This window comes from Channa argus, chromosome 8 (assembly GCF_033026475.1).
Source record: "Channa argus isolate prfri chromosome 8, Channa argus male v1.0, whole genome shotgun sequence".
In the NCBI taxonomy this organism is placed as follows: Eukaryota; Metazoa; Chordata; class Actinopteri; order Anabantiformes; family Channidae; genus Channa; species Channa argus.
Genome location: NC_090204.1, coordinates 17,147,566 through 17,167,484, shown reverse-complemented (window position 1 = coordinate 17,167,484; position 19,919 = coordinate 17,147,566). Strand labels below are relative to the sequence as shown.

At 40.2% G+C, this 19,919-nt stretch overlaps 2 protein-coding genes across 8 annotated transcripts in view; both read right to left on the bottom strand.

Moving 5' to 3' along the window:
- The window catches only part of nek7 (NIMA-related kinase 7), a 58,002-nt gene extending 57,304 nt beyond the window's left edge, over positions 1 to 698 (bottom strand). The window contains exon 1 of one of the 4 annotated variants that reach the window (XM_067511989.1): positions 366 to 698. The gene's annotated coding sequence lies outside the window, so the exon portion shown is untranslated. The remainder of the gene's footprint in view (positions 1 to 365) is intronic. The other 3 variants (XM_067511991.1, XM_067511990.1, XM_067511988.1) reach the window with 3 other exon arrangements.
- A 4,921-nt stretch (positions 699 to 5,619) lies between these two features.
- lhx9 (LIM homeobox 9) lies at positions 5,620 to 19,707 on the bottom strand. Of its 4 annotated transcripts, none has more exons than XM_067513578.1 (6): positions 19,397 to 19,707; positions 15,838 to 16,068; positions 14,725 to 14,927; positions 13,328 to 13,686; positions 9,730 to 9,932; positions 5,620 to 6,814 (listed from the first exon to the last, which is right to left on the bottom strand). In XM_067513578.1, exons 1-6 carry the CDS (start codon positions 19,559 to 19,561, stop codon positions 6,758 to 6,760), a joined length of 1,218 nt encoding a protein of 405 aa, XP_067369679.1. In that variant the 5' UTR covers positions 19,562 to 19,707; the 3' UTR covers positions 5,620 to 6,757. The 4 variants fall into 4 exon arrangements, with proteins under 4 accessions (XP_067369679.1, XP_067369677.1, XP_067369680.1 ...); XM_067513576.1 differs by lacking the exon at positions 5,620 to 6,814 and adding an exon at positions 7,787 to 9,143; XM_067513579.1 differs by lacking the exon at positions 5,620 to 6,814 and adding an exon at positions 7,787 to 8,785.
- Between the last annotated feature and the right edge of the window lie 212 nt (positions 19,708 to 19,919).

The window sequence follows — 19,919 nt, the reverse complement described above, 5'->3', positions numbered from 1 at the left end:
GGCTTATCTTGCGTTTTTACTTTAGCTTTAGCTACGATGGATGCTCTTTCACACATTGTGACCATAATGGGACAGTGGCACAGCCAACTTTAACTGACAGCATCGACTGTGTAGTGTTAAGTATAACTCGGTAGGTGCACGTTAGCAACACGGCATGCTAGGTGGCTAACAGTCTAAGCTAGCTACCGAACTTCGTAGAAACTTTTTTAGCCCAGTGTCAAGCTCGTGTTGGCACAAGAAGTGGCAACCGTGTGAGCTTTGTCAGAAGGTTAATAATGTCATAATACTATGTTTAATACTTTACACGCGGCTTATTAGCCGTCCACTGTACCTCGGTTTCATAAGTTCACTGTCTCAGTTCTTACCAGGAAGTGTGACTCCTGTTGCTAAGCTATTCCTTCTTCACGTTGATAGCTTCTCCTGATGGTTATGGCGGTTGTCTTTGTTTTGACTTTCCCTTTCTTCCCAAGGTCGCTCCAAACAAAAAAAAAACAGTCTACTCGGCCCTTCTTCCTGCGTGGCACTGTTGTCTGAACGCTCTAAACTTTTTTTTTTCTTCGGAGACAGAGCCCGTGCTGTAAAGCCAGTCGAGATGCGTACGTGTTTTCACAGTGTCTCTCTCTCTCTCTCTCTCGCGCGCGCTCTCTCTCTGTGCTAGGCCCACTCACCGCCACACTGACCCGTGTGCCAGTAATGTAAACAACCCAGCATTCCCGGAGCACAGGGGAGGGGCGAGTGTCAAAGAGTGGAGGCAAGTTGTCAAATACCGCGAGATTCAACAGAGAAACTCAAAGCAGCGCCTCGACCTTCATTTGTGACTTTGTTTCTGCTTGCATACACTTGAATCTAGTTATCTTGGTTTGGGGACTTGATGAATGTCTCTCTTTCTAAACATGGTTTGATGCTAAGGTTTTATTTTAGTTAAGGAGAAAACTGGGTCTTGGGCACATTCTCTATAGGACCTGCAGACCCAAAACAACCACATATTCTCATATTGCAGATGTTTGTGGATATTTTAATCATTCAGAGGCCCAGACCACTGTGCCCCATGACCTATTCCCTGCTATGTGATTAATACTTAACAGATTCCTTCTACAATATATGGTCAAAAAAATAAGGTCATGTTGCAACTGTAGATAAGGAGATGGAACAAGTTGTTCACTTGAAAAAATGGCAGCTAATCCTTCATTAGTGTGTCCTGAAATTCCCCACAAGGGTCAAATGAATGAAATAATAAAATACATAAACATTATCCCTCAGAGTGTAGTAGAAGTATAAAATGGACTCTCAAAAACGAGCACAAGTATTTTATGTTCGAATTGTTTTTAAATGAAGAGAAAATAGAGAACTTGGTTACTTTCACAAGTTGCGGGTGACACACACTTTTTTACCTGCAAAAAAACTAAAGGATTGTTCTTTCTAAGTTAATATAAAATATTGTAACATGATGATTTGTTGAGGGTGTGTAAGCACATCTCATTCTGCATGTGTGCGAGAGAGAGAGGGATCAGGCGAGATTTAATTTAATGGATTCTCCTGAACATGCAGTCATATGCGCACACACACTGACACAGAGTCTTGCTTGCTATTATCACACACCCAGGCATGCAGAATACCCACACGTCCCATGACACACACGCAGTCTGTAATTGGGATTATCATGAGAATTTATTGACAAAACCGGTATTGCAGATTGACTTGCATGGACAGCGCCAGCATCTAGAATTGATCTGCTTATTGTGCTTTGATAAAAGCTTCAGCGCTGATTCCCGTCTGACAATTCAAACACTGCTGATACACAGGAAACACATCTGTCTGCTTCCCACCCCCATTGTTAATAATCAACAAGTTAGGTAGGGTTGTGTTTTTTCTCCCTACTTCAGTAGCCTTTTTTGTTAACCTCACTGCAAATACGGAAAAAGGAGATATGCCTGGAGTGTAGGATTTCTTCCCTTTTTTCCCCTTTTTCTTCAACAACAGTTGAAGATTAAAAGAAACGTCTCAGAGAAATCTGTCAATTCTGTATGTGAATAATGCGGTGTGGAATTTAATGGCATGAGTTATATTGGGTTTCCTCTACACCCACATTTTCTTTCAATAAGATCAATGGCGCTCAGTGACAGATAGGGACGGTCTTTTGTATCTTCAAATTTCAGGTTTCTGAGGGAATAATTAGATGGATGGATGAAAAGTAATGCATCAGTCTGTGAGGGGAGCTGCACCCAGAGATCCTCTAGTTCAACACACATGCCTCCACGTCTGTTTGGTAGAAAACTGTTTAATAATCATGTTGAATTTCCATTGTTCTAAAAGTGGTTCTCTGCACTGATCTGGTGCTTTAAACCAATAGCAAACTTTTTGTGTTCTTTTTGCTGATATTGTTTATTTAACAGGGAGGATTTCCTTTGGATTCGGTGCTTTTTTTTAGCATGAAGGGAGTATTGTCATCTGTTTCGCTCTCTTCCACTTCAAACTTTCTGGTGTCGCTTGCAGGTAACCGGAACGGAAAAAGGTTCTTCCTCCAGGGGAAAAAGACAGGTTGAATTACTAGATTCATAGAGATGCTTTAGACATTTTACTATAAACGTGACATTTAGCTCTGATGTGTTAGAACAAACTCTTGCTCACAATTTGGGCCTTTCTACTGAACAGAATTGCCCACAAATCAATAAAAATCAAACTAATAGCAATAAGGTTGAATTTCCAAGTTTGAATTTTGCTTATGCACATGAACAGATGAAATTACCTCCAAGGCACTTTATGCCGAAATGTAAGTGCAGTGAAACAGGCTAATTTCAGGTATTTGTGAAACTGCTCAACATTATAACGCACGCCCACTAATTTAGTTCAACATACACATTTCAGTGCATGTCTACCTGGGTTTTTTCATTGTTAAATGTGCAGAATGTTTGCACCCAGGGGCTTAAAGCACATTTTAAACGCTTAAAGAGGAAAAAAATGTTGATGTTTTCACTCATGTCTTCTTCTTTTTTTTTTTTGCTGTGTTGTTGATCTGGCTCAGGGGTTAGGTATGACTGCAATGTAGCAGAGACAGAAGCTGCAGTCAAAGCTCCTGTGATCGGGTGCAGACTTCATAGAGACCAGCAGATGGAGGGGAGAGGAGCTGCGTGCATCCTGAAGGTTTAGCAAGAACTGAGAGGTTACACTCCGCCAGTACAAAGATGACCTGTCACACGCTGAAACATGCCGTATCAATGCAGACGAGCTTCCTGTTTATGTACCTCACAGAGCACAGCTATCAGAAGAAAAGAGAAAGGAATTACAGATGGAAATATGTATGAAATGTTGTATCTCACTGCATATACTCGGGCGAACTTGGAGGCAGCATGCATGATGCCGGCATTTACATTTTATTCACTAATTAATGTTGTTTTGTCTTCAAAGTGCAATTGCAACCCGTACTTATCAGCCTTGATCGCAGCATTTTCAAGGTTGTCTAGTGAGCCATCACATAACAAATACGTGTAAATATAGAATAACAGCACTACAGAGAAATAAAGGATTTATGGCGTGTGGAGAGCACTGCGCAAATGAGACACGGGAGAGATAGTCTATGATAATGTGAAGGACAAAACTGGCATATTATTTCTGCCTAGATCGCCCTGTAAAATCTACTTTTCAAGGTGCTGCTTTTGTGTGTGGGCCTGCATGTGCATTAATGTGTTTGTTAGTGTACTCTTTCTGCTGGCAAACACATGGTGGATCTCTAAACCTGCTCTGCATCAACCGCAGGGGGAGGCCTCAGTCTCACGCACGCCTGCACATGTACAGTGAATACACACACATATCCACTGAGCTGTGTGTCATTCACATCGTCACCCCCTCTGACATTTGCTTATGTGTGTGTCCGCGTACGTGTGTGCCCCCGTGCCAGTGTGTATTTGTGTTAGCAGGGTGGTTGGTGTGCGAGGTGAGGTTAAATAGGTGCCTAGCAATGAGAGGAGGGAACTGAGGCGGAACTGGCAGAATATAACACACACACAGGCACACAATCAGAGAAACGTGTAAACTGCTAGTGTGGCCTGGGCGTCAGTGATTATTTCATACTTTGTTTTGACCCTGTTGTCTGTCACTTTGACTGTGAATGACTGTGTATTTGTGACTTTCCCTTCATTTGCTTGTCAAAGGTAATGTGTAATAGAAGTATTGCCAACCAGAGTGATAAACCACAACTTTAAAATTTACAGGCCTAACAGCTAGATTCAACTCCCCATCTATAAACTTTTGCATATAGAGAACTAAGTTCCTACTAAGTGTTGGTGGTGTGACCATTGTTGTGATTCGAAGTACCTCATTGCCCTAAACAATGGTTCAACCACATCAAGAACTTGTTAAATATCTTATTAATCTAATCTACTTTACCTGTGCCGATATATTGACATTATTCAAAACATCTGTTTACACCTTTCAAATAACTTGTGTGATCTCGAGATACACACACACGTGTGACATCTGTTAATGCTGTGGCGTAGACTTTTAGTTACCGGACAGGACTTATACTCTCAGATTTTGCATGTCACAAATAACAGCATCACCCAAGCTTTATGAACAAAGTGCTTGTGCGACAGAAAACATGCAGCATTGTCAGCATTGCTTTTGTACAGTCATGGTGCACAGGGGCTGTCATTTAGCACGAAGAAGAGATAAGAGAGGCGGAGGAGAATGTCAGTTGGCTTTCTTACCTTTTGAGGTCTCTGCACAGAGAGACAACGCTCTGCTCATCTTTTTACATTGAGATTATTGCAAAAGAAAAGATCACAGGTTGAAATTTGGTTAATCTCAGCTGGATTTCATGGTTTTTTCAGTAAGTTAATGAACCAAAGATACATGTGGTGCTTAAACGCTTGAATGCAAAATAGTCACCAGGGAACATGATTTTCCTCCAATTCCTCCTATTTTTTTATTCTTCCTATCATCAAATATATGTTTGGAATGAAAGAACAAAATACCTAATATAATGTGAAGCAATACTATTGGCAGGGAGGAGGCTTATCTGGCACTGCTTATAAAAAGACACAAACACCCTTACATACACATGCACATACAAATGTTGCGATAGGATGCATTCCAGTCACCAACAGCAGCCCAGCAGCAAACCCCTGAAATTCTTGTCAACACGGGGGCATGATGTTGTCCAGAATTTTCATCCTGCAGCTCCAAAAGTGAGCAGGGCTGGCTATGTTTGTTTGTGTTTTTGCTCCAGCCCTGCTTCCTGTAGCTCAGCGGTGTCAACCCACCCACCGTCCTCCCATCAGACCGGGGGAACACAACCCTGCTGCCACAGCGCACAGGCACCCCAGTGACTGAGGTTTCCTCTTGGACTGACTGAAGTGTTTGCTGTTTCCCACATTGTTGGAATTCAACACCAGCCTGTTTACTGGTCCCCATGTGACTTCAGTCTCTCTCTCCCTATTCTCTTTCTTTTTTTTTTTCTTTCCACAACACACCTTCTTTACATGGCATACATACCCAGCATTCGTACTAAGTAATGAGACAGTTCGCTGCCAAAATAAAATATAAAGAAATTGTCTTCTTGCCTCTATATAACTGCTTGTATACAATTTCACTACACATATGTCAAAGAATATTAAAAAAAGGTCAATAAAATGTAGCTTATTTTTAATGGGCTACTATACCTTAAAACACATTTTTGAGTTTAGTGCAATCCATGGGAAAGTAAAAATGTTATGACACAATCTAAAGATGTGCCGTTTTTACACAGTAACGAGGTAAGAAACCAGTGATGTTTCACCTTCTACAGCAGGCTGAATGTGAAGAACAAATATATATTCTCACAATGACAATTGTTTTGTTTTTTCACTTTGAGGAACTATGTGGGCATCAGGGACATCATTTTCATTTGCTTTATTTTGCAGCTGACAATGAATCATACAATGCATCAAAGGAAATAATATACATCCGAAGTAAAATGTTAACAAGATGACGAGGCGCATGCAAAATGAGAATCTCTTCTTTATTGGCTTTGTGTTTTCACTTCCTTCCCTCGGTACAGCCAGATGGCAAAGCTCCAGCTCTGCTGTCCTCTTCATACACTCATCATATTTGATGGGCATCTTGCTGCCGAGTTTCAAGGAGGCCATGTGTTTACGGAATGACATTTGTGACAAAAGAAAACTTCTATTTAGCAAGCTGATTCTCGGGTGGGGGGTGGGGGTTGAGGGTTTGGGGGGGTCAAGGGGGGCAGCAGCATGTGTGTGCATTTGTGTCTGTGTGTGTATGGTGAATAACAAGGACTGTGTGGATCTTTCTATTGTGCTTACATAGAAGGAGCAAGGCAGTGGGAGAAAGTTGTGTATTGTATATATATGCGTGTGTCTGTGTGTGTGTTCATACCCTTAATATCCTTATCACCTCTGTTTCACACTGTTGTCATCTTGGATGCCTTTTAATTACATCCGGTGCCTTTCTTTGAGTTTCTTTTACTATGTTACAATACATTTTATTATCATTTTGTCCATTTACCATTCCAAAACAGAAAGCTTTTTTCATATTATCATAAATATAATACATTGTTGAGTCTCCTCCGTGGATGGATTCAAATATTCAGGACAAACTTCTGTTTAAAAAAAAAAATCATCTGTTGTACATTTGCAACTGAAACAGGTTTAATGTTGGTTGTTTATTTGTTTGGAATATGCTATCAGCTTATCCTAATAATGTCTTTGTCTTCAATGGTGAGGAATTCCCATCAAAGTTTTCCCCTTCTGTTAATACTTTAGGGAATTTTCAAACGTCGGGATGTATGGCTGTAATGCCCCAAGATTTGTTCTCCCTGAAAGAAATGATAGAGTAAGAATATATTAACTACAGAGCAACCTGGCTTTATGGGGTCTGCATTTACTCTTAATTCATTTTAGATTTACCAATATGTTATACATAAATATATATATATATATATATATATATATAGATAGATAGATATCAATATATGCTTTGCAGCATTCCTTTGATTGAAATTTTAAAGCCATGTTCATGCATTAAAAAGCAATTTCATATTTTTGACTGCAGGGATTAGATGCAAATCCATGGGGCATTACGTTAAAAACCATAAACATCATAAAATAGGAAAGAGAAATAAAAAATGGAAGCAAAAATGAGGACGATCAACTGTTCATTAATAATTGGATGCCTTCGCATTTGTTGATGTGATAAACGAAAATTGTATTCAAGAAAGAACACAAAAATGGCAAGTGTAATGAAAAATAAAACCCATTTAAAGCAAAGTATTTTTTTTCACACAAATTTAATAAGATATATAACAACCGTTTGGTCCATAAATATTTAAGGGGAAATAGTTTCTATACACCATCTTTATCAAGAAACAGGGAAACATGGACAATCTTGATAGAACACTTACTGTACTCAACTATTAACACGAAGATCAATATATAAGGTTCTTGGATTACCCAACTATATCTGAAAGAGTGCACAAATGCTTTCTATGACATCGCTGCCCCCTTTTTAACAGGATACACCATAAAAAGATCTTCGGAAATAAGATGCAAAACAGTACAAAACTAGTGAGGCGTCAAAAGGATGTGAATCAGTTAACAAAGAACACATATATCCTGAATTTCACATACTTTCTCCCAAGTTATAGCATAAGGCACATAGTAGAACTGAGTTAGGCATCTACTTCATTAAGTAGATCGAGAGTACCACTTTGTTCTACAATAGAACAAATTGTGATGCTCACAATGAAATGTAACAACTCCATTGAAGATTTTCTTTCTTTCTTTCTCTCTCTCTTCTCTCTGTCTTTCAGCCAGAAGAAACATGTTTTTGGTCTGTTCAGTGGCAGGTGTAATTAAAGAAAGTATAAATATGGCCAAAAAAGAGAACACATGGACGATGATTTCCCACTGGCTGCCTCTTATGACTCCACCTATCTGAGGTCATTTGGATGTTTGTGTCAGCTCTACAAATCTTGTCTGCAGCATTGCAACCACCTAATTTCTCACCCCTACGCCGTTTCGCTTTTCTTTTTTTTAAAATCACGTCGTTACCCTGAGCAACATGATAAAAACAATAATGCACTTTTCACTGGGCAGTATATTGTCACTGTGCAATTGAGTTTATCTGTGAACCTATGGATATGTTTAAGAGGATTTATCCATTAGACTACGCTTAATCTACGAGGCCAACAAATCTGAAAAAAGTGCTCTTTCATGAAACAGTCGATTACAACAGTGCCCATAAACTGCTCCCGAAGCCAAATTTTTCTTGTGGTTTTAAAAATTATCAAACAATTTCTATCAATGTCACTGCATTACATGTTGAACAGTTACCACTGTACAGATTGTGGGCTTTTCTTTTTTTGATCTTTATCAAGGTAGAAGTTTGAACCAAGACAGAAATGTATGGGGTTTCAGCATCTACCTGCCATATGAGCTGTAATAGTTAGGCGCTTATAATGCAATTTAAACGTTTTACATGTAGCTCTGTGAGATATCCCAACAAACGTTTGAAAATAATTAAAGCCTGTTTTCTGGAGTTACCCATATACAGAACATTCTACAAGTGTGTTTCCCAAATTATTCCAAAACAGAAAAGAAAGTCGTTAAATTGGATAGTGCGAACACAGTGCATACATATACAGGTTTCTGAGGGCAAAATGTTCATATTGTTTTAAAATTGACCAATTAACCATTAATGCTGTTCTTGCTCTTGTTGTTCTTGTTTGCGTACACAGTACAGCACTTTCTGTTCCAAGGAGCTGTCTCTGGTCGATTTAAAGGTGTCACTTAAAAAAATAAAATGTAAATTGAGGAAACAAAAATAAAATTAAAAAGAAACAAAGAACTTAAAAAAGATCAAATAAAAATCAGTCTGCTAGAGATAGCTTGTTAGAAAAGGTTTGTCAAGGTAGTTTGTGAAGGGCTCCCCGAATCATGGCTGTCCAAACTAGAGGTGACGGAGGTCACTACAGTGATAGAGGGGTTTGTCAGGTCTGTTAGTGTGGCCGCGCTGGAGGGGGGGGTCAGGGCCCCACTGTCGGATGAGGGTGGAGGGAGTGAGTTGCCATCAGCCTTATCAACACCTCCATTCTCCTGTCGCAAAACGTTCCTTCTGAATTTGGCTCTTGCGTTTTGGAACCAAACCTGCAAACCAATCCCAATGTGGCTTTTACTTTTTGTGTTTAAGTAAGATTATGTTTTAAAAAAAAGAATCATTTGAACAGTACTTTACATATCAGGTCATCACAGCTATTACTGTATCAAGATACCTTTGTCTTAAATATATATATATATATATATATATAAAAAAATCTCTAAATTGCAAATTTTTATACATTTTTTGGGGGGGCTGAAGGGGCACATAACAAAACCAGACAACTCCTGAACACTGAATACAAGAAAGTGAATTTTAACAGCAAATCAAAACAATATTCCTATCTGTGCACTCTCGTTATTAATAAATAGCTACAGATTTGAACTTAGGTTTCTACGCTTAAGAACGACCCTTACTTTCCCAAAAAATTACATTTCAAAATCAATAAAATTTCAGCTAAATACCCCTGGATATACATCTAATGACTAAATGGACCAACCAAACAAACCAACAAAAAACTAAAAGGATGAGTTCAGTGATAATCTTTGGTGTGAAATGTGAGGGGCATGGAGGAGGAGTGGGGTGCAGACACATATGAGGTGATCGGGTCAGTAAGAAGAATGGCTCTCTGCTTACCTGAAGAACTCTCTTAGTGAGGCCTGTTTTCTGGGCCAGCTGCTTTAAGTCCTTGGCATCTGGGTTGTGGTTGATGGCAAAGTAGGATTTCATTGTCCGCAGCTGATGGTGCTTGAACGACGTCCGCATGCGTTTGGTCTTCTGTGTTGGAGGGTAGGACTGCTGGTCGCGGTCCAAGTGATCAGCGTCGTTCTCGTTACAGCCTGAGAGGGCAGAGAGCGAAGCACAGGGGTGGCTCAAAGTCCAAAAACTGCGTTTTCGTTTACTTTAAACTTCGACATTATCAGCAACAGCAAAGGAGATTAGTTCTCTTCAAGATTCCAAATTAGTTGTCACTTCACTCAATAATATTCTGCAGACTTGAGAAGTGACAACCAACTAACTTCATATGAAGCACATCACCTCATGGCTATATTGTTAATGTAACTGAAACCAAGAAGCAGCTTCAGTCAAATCAACTGTACAGTGACAATTTCTATTATCGTAGACTTGCTGTTTTATACAAAATTGTAGAAAATAAAAATTATGTGAATCAGTTACACTCTAGAAACGGATTCATGTTAGCTTCATACATATACTGTTTGTACTTTTACTCCACTGGAAGTTCTGATTATATTTTTTTTAATACAAACTGTGCATATTGAATAAAATAATAATAATAATAATAATAATAATAATAATAATAATAATAATAATAATAATAATAATAATAATAATAATAATAATAATGCATTGTAACTATGGGACTGGGCTCATTTATTTGAGCTTGTGTTTATGACCAATAGGCCTAATGGGCCTCATTTCTCAATAGCTTTGTGTGTAAAATATTTAAAGATAACGATACATAAAAACAGACACTCTAAATGCTTGTACGGCTTACAGTAAAATCTTTATCGAGGCAGAATAAGACAACAAATCTTAACATACTGTTTCAGTAGTATGTTGTTGTTTTAAATGAGCTCTTCAGATAAATCTGTGCCACTGAGACAAAAGAAATCCCTTTGTCCAGGAAACATGCACACACGTTAACGCTCTCCACCAGAACATGCAGTAAAAATACCAACAATATCAATGGAATTTATTTTTGTAAAGAACTTTGTATCTACACGTTTTGATATCTCTCGTATAAGATTTCTTATTTTAATTGAGGCACAGAGGAACATCAACCAGGAAATGGTAGGATTTCTGAACTGTATAATAGGCTGAATTCATTTATGCCGTTGGTAAAAATGATTATTTTCTATGTGACTGATACAATATCGAATTAGACATTTTCCCACAAATAATTACTGGGTAAATTGTGATTGCGTTTAATAAAAGCAGCTCCAATTAAACTATTGAATATATGTCAAAATATGCAGCACTGTATTATGGTGTGAATGATGTCTTTTTGTTATATGGGACTTTGTCTTGTAAAATGTCAGTGCGCCATTAATATGACAATCATTGACATCTATGTTCTTCTGTTCCAACCTTCACTGGCTTGTGTTTCGCTAGATATTACCCACTAGGGGTCTCTATATCCAAACAAGACCAAACTTTATAGAGTGGTGAGGGATACTCAGTGGACCCACACCTTTCCCTGGTGGAAACAAACATGAATGTGCTCGCTAAAGCAGAAACAAACCTCAAACAAAACTCCTTGCTATTTGTCATGAATACAAGTCTCCTGATCTGCTGAATGATATATTATTATGAGCAGTAGTGAGACTGTAATTAAAAGGTATATTGGGTGTGTTTGTATAGTAACACCACTGAGGAAAAACTCAATCTGGAGAAGAGAAAATATGAAGACTGCATAATTCAGTGTTCACTAACTGATTTAGCCTTTTTTTTTTTTCTTTTGGAGGGGGTGTAGCTTGAGGGTAATTTTTATATATAATCTTTTTTAATATATAATAATATCCCTTCACATAGTCTTCATGTAATTCAAACATTTAACATTTGAAAAAGCAAACCAGCAAAAGAGCATTCACAAGCACAAAATGTCAATTGGCCCATTTTTTTTCAATTAGATAACATTGTATACTATATATTTATATATCCTAACTGATAAATACAACATTCCCAGCAGGGCATTTACTGTGTCGGCTGTTTTAAATAATGAGTTCACAAGGATTCCATCTCCTTTTCTGTTACTCAGGGAATTCTCTTTGTTTTTGTGTTTACCTGCTCTGGTTGCATTTTATTAGGAGTCTTTGTTCATACTGCCCAGTTAAAATAATAACTTCCAGAACCACAGTGATTATTTTCCTAGCATGAGAACTTTCGGATTTGCATAATCTCTTGGAATTGTTTTTACGAATAATAAACCTTTCAACCGGAGCGCTGACTGTTCAGTGCTGGGTTTTCAGCCCTTGGCCTCCCCCCCTGTTGCAGGCCCCCCGCCGCACAGGAGGCCAGGGATTCCAACGTCACCTTTAATTAACGAAGAACAATTAACGCGCAGATTACCCTTATTCCTCCCTATTCAGCAGGAACAGAGGAAACTTGGCGTACAATAACGAAGTTCCTCAACCGCACACAAATTCGCAGAAAGGGACAACAAAATGGGGACGCTGCAGGAAAGTGTGTGTGGGGGGGGAGGGGTCGGGTTATAGCTTAGAAGGATTCAATACACGAACTGAGATGAAACCTACATTTAACAGTAGCTTATGTTCACCCGGATGACTGCTTTTTTTCCTTTTTCCAACAAAAGTCAAACACAAACAGAACATCCGTATGACGCTGGGTTTTACACTGCATTTGCGCCCTTCTACACACATTTAGTTTGAGCGAATTTGCTCCTAATTATAAAAGTCGATGAACAGGTTGATGGCGAGGTCAAATTTCGATCCTTCTCCCTGCAACACACGCCAATAGTCTGAAGCACCGAATCTGTGCGCAGAGACGACGCGTGGACAGAAAGCTGCAGATCAATTAGCCCGTGGCTACAGACGCTCACCTACATTTGCATAGCCTACGGGACAGATTAGTAACTTCAGACGTGTAAGGTAGACCTGCGGCTCCGACAGATGGGGCAACGAGGAACCGTTTGGATTAAAAACCCCGAGAATATCATGCACACAGAGGAAATACCCCCAGAGTTCTAGTTCACCTAAATAGATGTCTATTAATTAATTCATCAATTCATGAATTAATTTAGTTGATATACTTTTGTTTTATTCTTGCTTGTGTATTTGTTTTCCTCATTAAAAAAAATATCAACACGTTAGTCAACAAAGTTTATGGATTCGTTAACTACAGTACAGCAAAAGGTTTCCAAACTGGGGTCCAGGGCCACCAGGGCTCGTTCAGTGTGTTCCACAGGAATTTAACCTATATAAAGCGCAGTCTATGATTCATTTCGCAACAATTTCACTGGGCTGAGTGCTGTTAGGGAAAATAGTCGGTGGGGTTTTTTTGCTGCAGGCTTCATTGTCCTCCGCTCCTGGGCGCTTCCACACAATGTATAGAGAAAATTATTTAAAGTGCGCTGTACTTTGGCACCGAGCTGAAACCTTCGGTCTGTTTGCTGATCATTGATCATGCTAACATATGTATTTGGGTGTGTTTTGATTTAAGGCGAGGCCCTGTTGCAAGCAGCGTGCTGTCTCACCTGTGTTGTAACTGGGGATGTCTATCCCCATAGCTGGGCTCTTCCTCTTGCGCGGCCTTCCCTTCTGTGCGGTGCCGGTGCCGTTGAAGTAGGGGAGGGCGAGGCCGCCGCCTTTTGCTGCCAGCTCTGCGAAGTTCAGCTGAGGGTGGTAGTCTGGTCCCTGCACCAGCGTCTCGAAGTGGAGCCGGCAGTACACCAGGCTGTCCTTCATGCCGAAGTGGTCTCCCGTCGTCAGCGTCTTGTTGCAAGTGGTGCACGTGAAGCAGCTCAGGTGGTACACGGAGTCGCGCGCTCGCATCACCATCTCAGAGGCAGATATCCCGAGGTGGCAGCGTGCGCACCTCTGCACGGAGAACCTTCTGGAACAGACAAATCGTCAAGACTCCTCGTACAAAAACAACAAATGGAACAAACACGGACAGAGGGAAACGTACCCAGGGTACGTTTACCGGATTCAACCTGGGCTGTGGTGCACGAGCTAAATGTGAGTTAACAAGGGGTTTGGCGCGTGTGCGTCGCCTGCATGTCAGTGACAAATGTGCACATCTGACACAGCTTCTCTGAATAGGGCCAATTCACATCTGGCCCACAGCCGAGTGTCCGGATTTGATTTGATTTGATTTAGTGTAAAAACAGCTTATATGTGTGAATATTTTCTGTCTTATATATGTAAACCACCAAGTGTTTAATACAGTGATAAACAACCCAGGCCTGCCGCTGCTAACCCCTTGGCAGCACACTAAACATTAAACACAGACGAAGGCCACAGGTATGCTAAAGGTTGAATATGCTATTAAGATGACAGCCTAATTTTTTCCTACTATTAATAGCATTGTGGTCTGGGGTGAAGCTATTGTTCAACGTGGGATAAAAAGCGGACGTGTGCTGGGCCAGTACAGTCGGTTACCTTTGAAAGAAAATGATGTGAATAAAAAGTGGCATAGGCCTATACGCCATTGTTTCTGAGAGGGGGGCTAATATAATGTTTACATTACGCTCAACGCTATACACACTGAGCTCTTACATCTGAACCACAAACTAATAAAAAATATAATTCCATATCATAACTTATTCCCAATTAACGCCACGCAGGGCCCCAGAGAGACTGTTATGGTTTTATTTAGACTGGAGTGAGGCCTGAGTAATTCAAGAAAAGGAAAAAAACAAAAAAAACAGCCAAAGCCTGGTGAATCAGTGCTCACTCTACAATATGTATCCCAAAGAAATGGCTGTTAGTTCGTATAAGAATTACAAAAATTGATTTTTTTTTTATAACACCATCAGCATAAATTGGCCACTTCACGGGTGAGTGGGCGTCTGCGCGTGCGTCCGTGGCACTGACTACATTTAGACTAAACGGTAACATTACATAAATGATTAACCTTCATTTTTCTTACCTGTAGTAATCCTCCTTGCAGTAGATACTCCCATCCTTGGCAAAACACGTTAACTCCGACTCCAGCGCTAATTTACATTCACAGCATTTGAGACATCGCAGGTGCCACTGTTTGTCCACGGCCAGGAGGTAGTATCTGTCCGAAATCTTGCCGCCACAGCCGGCACACAGAGCAGGCTTCTCCGGGCTCATAGAAGGCATAGTCTGGGTCAGAGAGAGAGGAGAGACATGGAAACTACTTTCCTCAAGAGGCTGGTGGGAAAACCGTACACATTATGCAGAACGGCAGACATCAGGCCTTTAGCAGCTTTCTGGCCCTGGAATTAAAGTTTTTTTTTTTTTTTAATTTATCAACCTGCCTCGGCAAAGAGCAGACAAATAGAGGCTACATGTTCTCATACAGGCCCCACATGGGCAATAAACTAGGAAAAAACGCTCCTGAAATGTTTCTGAAATTAATCAAATACGGAGAAAAATAAAACGCACGTGTACCTATAATGTACCGTTTAATTAATTTAATCTCTCCTTTCTTTGTGGCAATTAAACTTAGCACTGAATGTAATTTAACTATTTTGGGGACGAACGTATATATTGATCAATTTTCCGGCTTAAGCAAAGAACATATTGAAAGTAAAATAACAATAATAATAATAGTAATAATAATAACAATAAGTAGTCAGGTAATTTAAAGCTATAAAAATGTCTACACAATGTCTACATTTGCTGACAGAAAACAACATATTACGGCTCTAATGTGCAATGTTTTAATAAAAACACTTTGCTTTAAATATATTTCGACACAACTACATACAAAGTTGCAGCCAGTTTGTGCTTTTAGTCATTAATTTGTGCAATTGCCTGGTCAGCTACTGAAATAACAGCGCATTTTGGCGATCCCTATAAAATACACTATCCAAGAGAAATTTGATTTAGATACCGTTGTCGATTTAAATATTGTAGTAATAAGAATCCTCCTGCCCAGTCCCCTACTTACCCTAAAAACAGCTGCACATTTCCTTACGCGTCAACGTTGCCAAGCCCGTCGTTTGCGCATTAACGCCCGTTTAATACGAGTTTTGCCATTTATTTAAACATGGGTCTAAGTGGCTCTTACCGACTCTCTCCCGTTGAGCTGGATGCCTTTCGCCAGGCGCGACTCCGTTTTCGACCTTCTCTCCATCTCCTCCATGATCCCTTGGATGTGGTCACCGGAGATCCCGTGGAAAAGCATGGCTCCCGGTCCTGGACGCAACGTGCAACTGCCTGCCTCTGTCTTGCAGCCCACAACTTCCATATACTGTACTGCAGCGCTGCGCCCCACTGTCTCAGCGCATCCAAATGGGCTCTGAGAGAGGCACACAAAACAACAACACAACCCCAGAGATTCAGATCACCTCCTCGGCAGAGTGCAAAGGCAACTGGAAGAAGGGAAAAACGAGAAAACTACAACATGGGTGGGACGGGACGAGTGGTAGGGGTGCACCAGCTTTTTCCTTCTTTTCCCGTGAATGTCTTTCCTCCAGAAAAAAAAAAATAGTCCAAATGATGCGACAAACCCGTGTGGAAGTGTTGGTGGTGGGGAGGGAGGAGGGGAGGGGGGGCTACAGTGTAAATACTCGCCAAAAATAATGACACAAAGTTTTTTTTTTCTTGTTTCAGTTTGGTGATTTCTGTTTCCCGATTTCCCAGTCAGGGGTTCCTTGGTGCTTGGAGGTCAGGTTGGGACTGCCTGGATTTGAGAACCGTGTCCTATTTGTGAAGAGAGCAAAGCCTGCCCAGCCTGAATAATTTGGTAGGAGGAGTTCCCCCTCTCTCTCCCTCTCTCTCTCTCTCACTCCGTGTCTGTCTCTCCCTCTCCACTGATTTCTATTCACCAACAAAGACCTGTCACTCTTCCCTCAAAAACTCCCGATTCTGATACGGCAAGGCCCACCACGTTATGGTACTGACATTTTCATTACTTTTAAACAAGGAGAGGATGCTGCAGTGTGGTCATAAAAACAACAACAACAAAAAACAAAAACAGAAACGGACCTGGAGTAATCCAAGTGTAAACATTGTAGTCACGTAAAATGTCTTAAATAATGTGCCTCTAACTTAGAATAGGATGATTTGCAGGGGGTAAAGAAATAAAACTGCCACATGTGACGTGAGCCCTAGCATTGTTATGGAATTACATTATTATACATTAAAACATACGGATTTGAGATTTCAATGAGAATTTCATACTCCAAAAATAGCATAAATACAGTGTGTCTGTGTGTGTGTGTGTGTGTGTGTGTGTGTGTGTGTGTGTGATAAATGCATTGTCTGGGGCGGGGCAGTGATCAGTGATAGGCTAGAAGGCGGGGATAGATTGCAGTAATCATTTTTTTTTTAAAAATGGGATTTAGTTTTAAAATAAAAGCCACACATTATGACATTACTTCCAGGACAAAATAATTACATATCTTCTCTTTCTTTTTTTTTTTTTCAGTGATCTTCTGCTGCTGTACAGATAACAGACTTAATTTGATTAGACGAATAATAAAACACCCCTATTTGCACAATCCATTTTCCCTCCATTAGCCACTAATGTTAAACGAGAATTATCCACTTCTGGACATTCATTACCACGGCTCTTGTGTCCTTTTCTATGTCTCTTGAATTCCAAAACCTTAACCTGGAGAACTGATAGCAGATTGTTTCATTTATCATAAAAGAAGGTATTAAAGAGACCTTCACTTGGTGGTCGCCACAAGGAAATCAGCATCCTTCCATGCATGGTCTCAGAACTTAGGCAGCTTTTAACCGTATTAAAATATCCTTCATTATGGAGGCGGCTGCGACGCCACAAGAAAGATCTGTGTCAGTTTTAAGAAGGTGTGAAAACTCTGGAACGCAAATTAAATAAAGCAGACCGGACGGCGCTGACGTCCAATATACAGGCCAAATATGGTGACAACAAACCAAAACAAGGCAGTTCAAAAGTCCATATTGTGACAAACACAGCACGGGCCTTTGCAGCTGAAACCCTTGCAGCCATGGTCCCTGCAGGGTCAGCGAGTGAAAAATCTGCCATAAAACAGCAGATATGTACTGTCTGGATCTGTGACTCGGCTTCGGTGCCATTAATAGATTTACTGAGGCTCAGGGGGGGCTGCAGGTGTTGATGCTTCATCTCAAGACGTGTTACATTATCATGTGAACCCCCCCCCCCCCCCCCCCAATCCCCCCTCACCCTCACCCTCCCCACCATGAGGTTGTGTTGGCTTTAATTGGAGGCCCCTTGATAACGGCGCTATGAGACGTGGCTTGAACCCTCCTGGACGGGCTGTTCTGAAAAGCACGAGGTTAGTTTGCGCTCTGTCAGTGTCTCAGCACCAGCCACAGAGCGGTGAGAATAGACTCAAAAAGGACACAGGGATTTCATTTCACCTGGACAAAGACGCCCTGACAGGAATTATAAAGTCAGCTCTGTGTGATATTTAATCTAACTGCTGATTTCCCCCCCCCCTCCTGGTTCCTTTCCGGTAATTAAATGAAGGCGACTTATGTTCTCAAAACTGTGTAAAATTATGTTTCTATACTTTATGAAGACACCCATCATAGGGTTAATGCCGATAAAGAAAGAGTTTTGACCCGTTGCCTCCAGCAGTGACATTTGATTTGAGTGAGGAGGGTTTAACAATGTGGCAGTGAGCACCAAGGGGCTGAGGGAGTAATGTCTTTTGTGTTGTCGTTTTGTTTTGTTTCCTTTTCTTCATTTCGAATTGGTAGATTACCTGCAACTAAATATATAAAATTGTACCTTTTTTGTTGGCTTTATAATTTCGTTGGACCACATATTGGCGAAATTGGGGATACATCAAATTTCATACATAAAAATACGGTTTTACACAAAAAAAATTAAATAGAATAAAAAAAAAAATAAACTTGACCATGTTAAAGCTGCTTGATTTTTAGGCAACCATTTTCTCCAGGAATGCTTTATAAATTGATACTGATAAATATGCAACCGAGTGACGTATGTTTCCTATCATATTTTATTACTGAATTTAAATAAATTGGAGGATTTCTGTGTCAGGGCGAGTCTGTGTCATTATTCGTTTGGTTCCTGAGGATGATTTGTCCTAATTTCACATTCGTGATACTGTTGGACCAAATTAATGCTTAAAAAAAAATGCAGTTATCACGTTTTTTTGTTTCCCTTTTGCTCTATTTAAAACTTGACGCTTTCAACAGACAGAGAAAGAAATGTTTCAAAAGGCGTGTAATCCCAGGGAAGGTTATGGGGCCACAGATTTTTGTCAGATAATTAAGGCGATTAAAAGCCACAAATACAAGCAATAATACTCTATATTTCTATATTTTACATTTTTCCGAGAGCAGTTTATGTTTAATCTAGATAGCATATCCTAAACATTCTACAATTAGAATACAATTCATGTATAGCTAGAGATTTGTTTACAATATTAGATATGTAAAAAAACACATAGCTTTGTTTATATCATTACCTTCCACCACATCCCTGTCTATCCCGGAGATTATGAGCCTCCCATACATGCCATTGTATTTATCATGCATCAGATCTGTCGCGCATTGCTTCACACGCTCCCCTCCTCCGTTTAGTTAAAAGCGAACCCGGCGAAACTATTATTATTTTCCCAAGAAGACACATAAAAAGGTCTTACCTGAGGCTCTGCTGTGTGAGATCCCTGTGCAGCGTGCAGGCTGAGGAGCTCCGGACTGTGCGCAGTGTGCAGAGGAGCCAGAGAAAACGCTGCCGGTAGATGGGGGCTGTTCCTCGTTTGTGAGCGTACAGTTCCAGTTCGAGCGTCAATTAAAACACAAGTCATTTAAATATTCCTCTCCCATATGCAGACAGCCCTCTACACGCCACACAGTACGAACACACACAACGCAACACACACGACAGAAAATGGAAAGCCATGAGCCAATGGCCTACTCAGCAGATATAATGTGTGATGTAGTCGTAAATTGATGATTGATAAACTACAGCATCTGGAGCTTGCTGGTGGCCAAATGGTAAAAAAAAAGCTCTAATATCAAATACATCAATTAGGAATATATCAGTATTATCATATTTGTTCCCTCTAAATGCAATTATAGTGTCACAACTAATATAAGAAATAAATTCTTTTAAGTTTTATTGCAGCCACAAACGACGAATAGCTAAACCATATTTTGCAATCG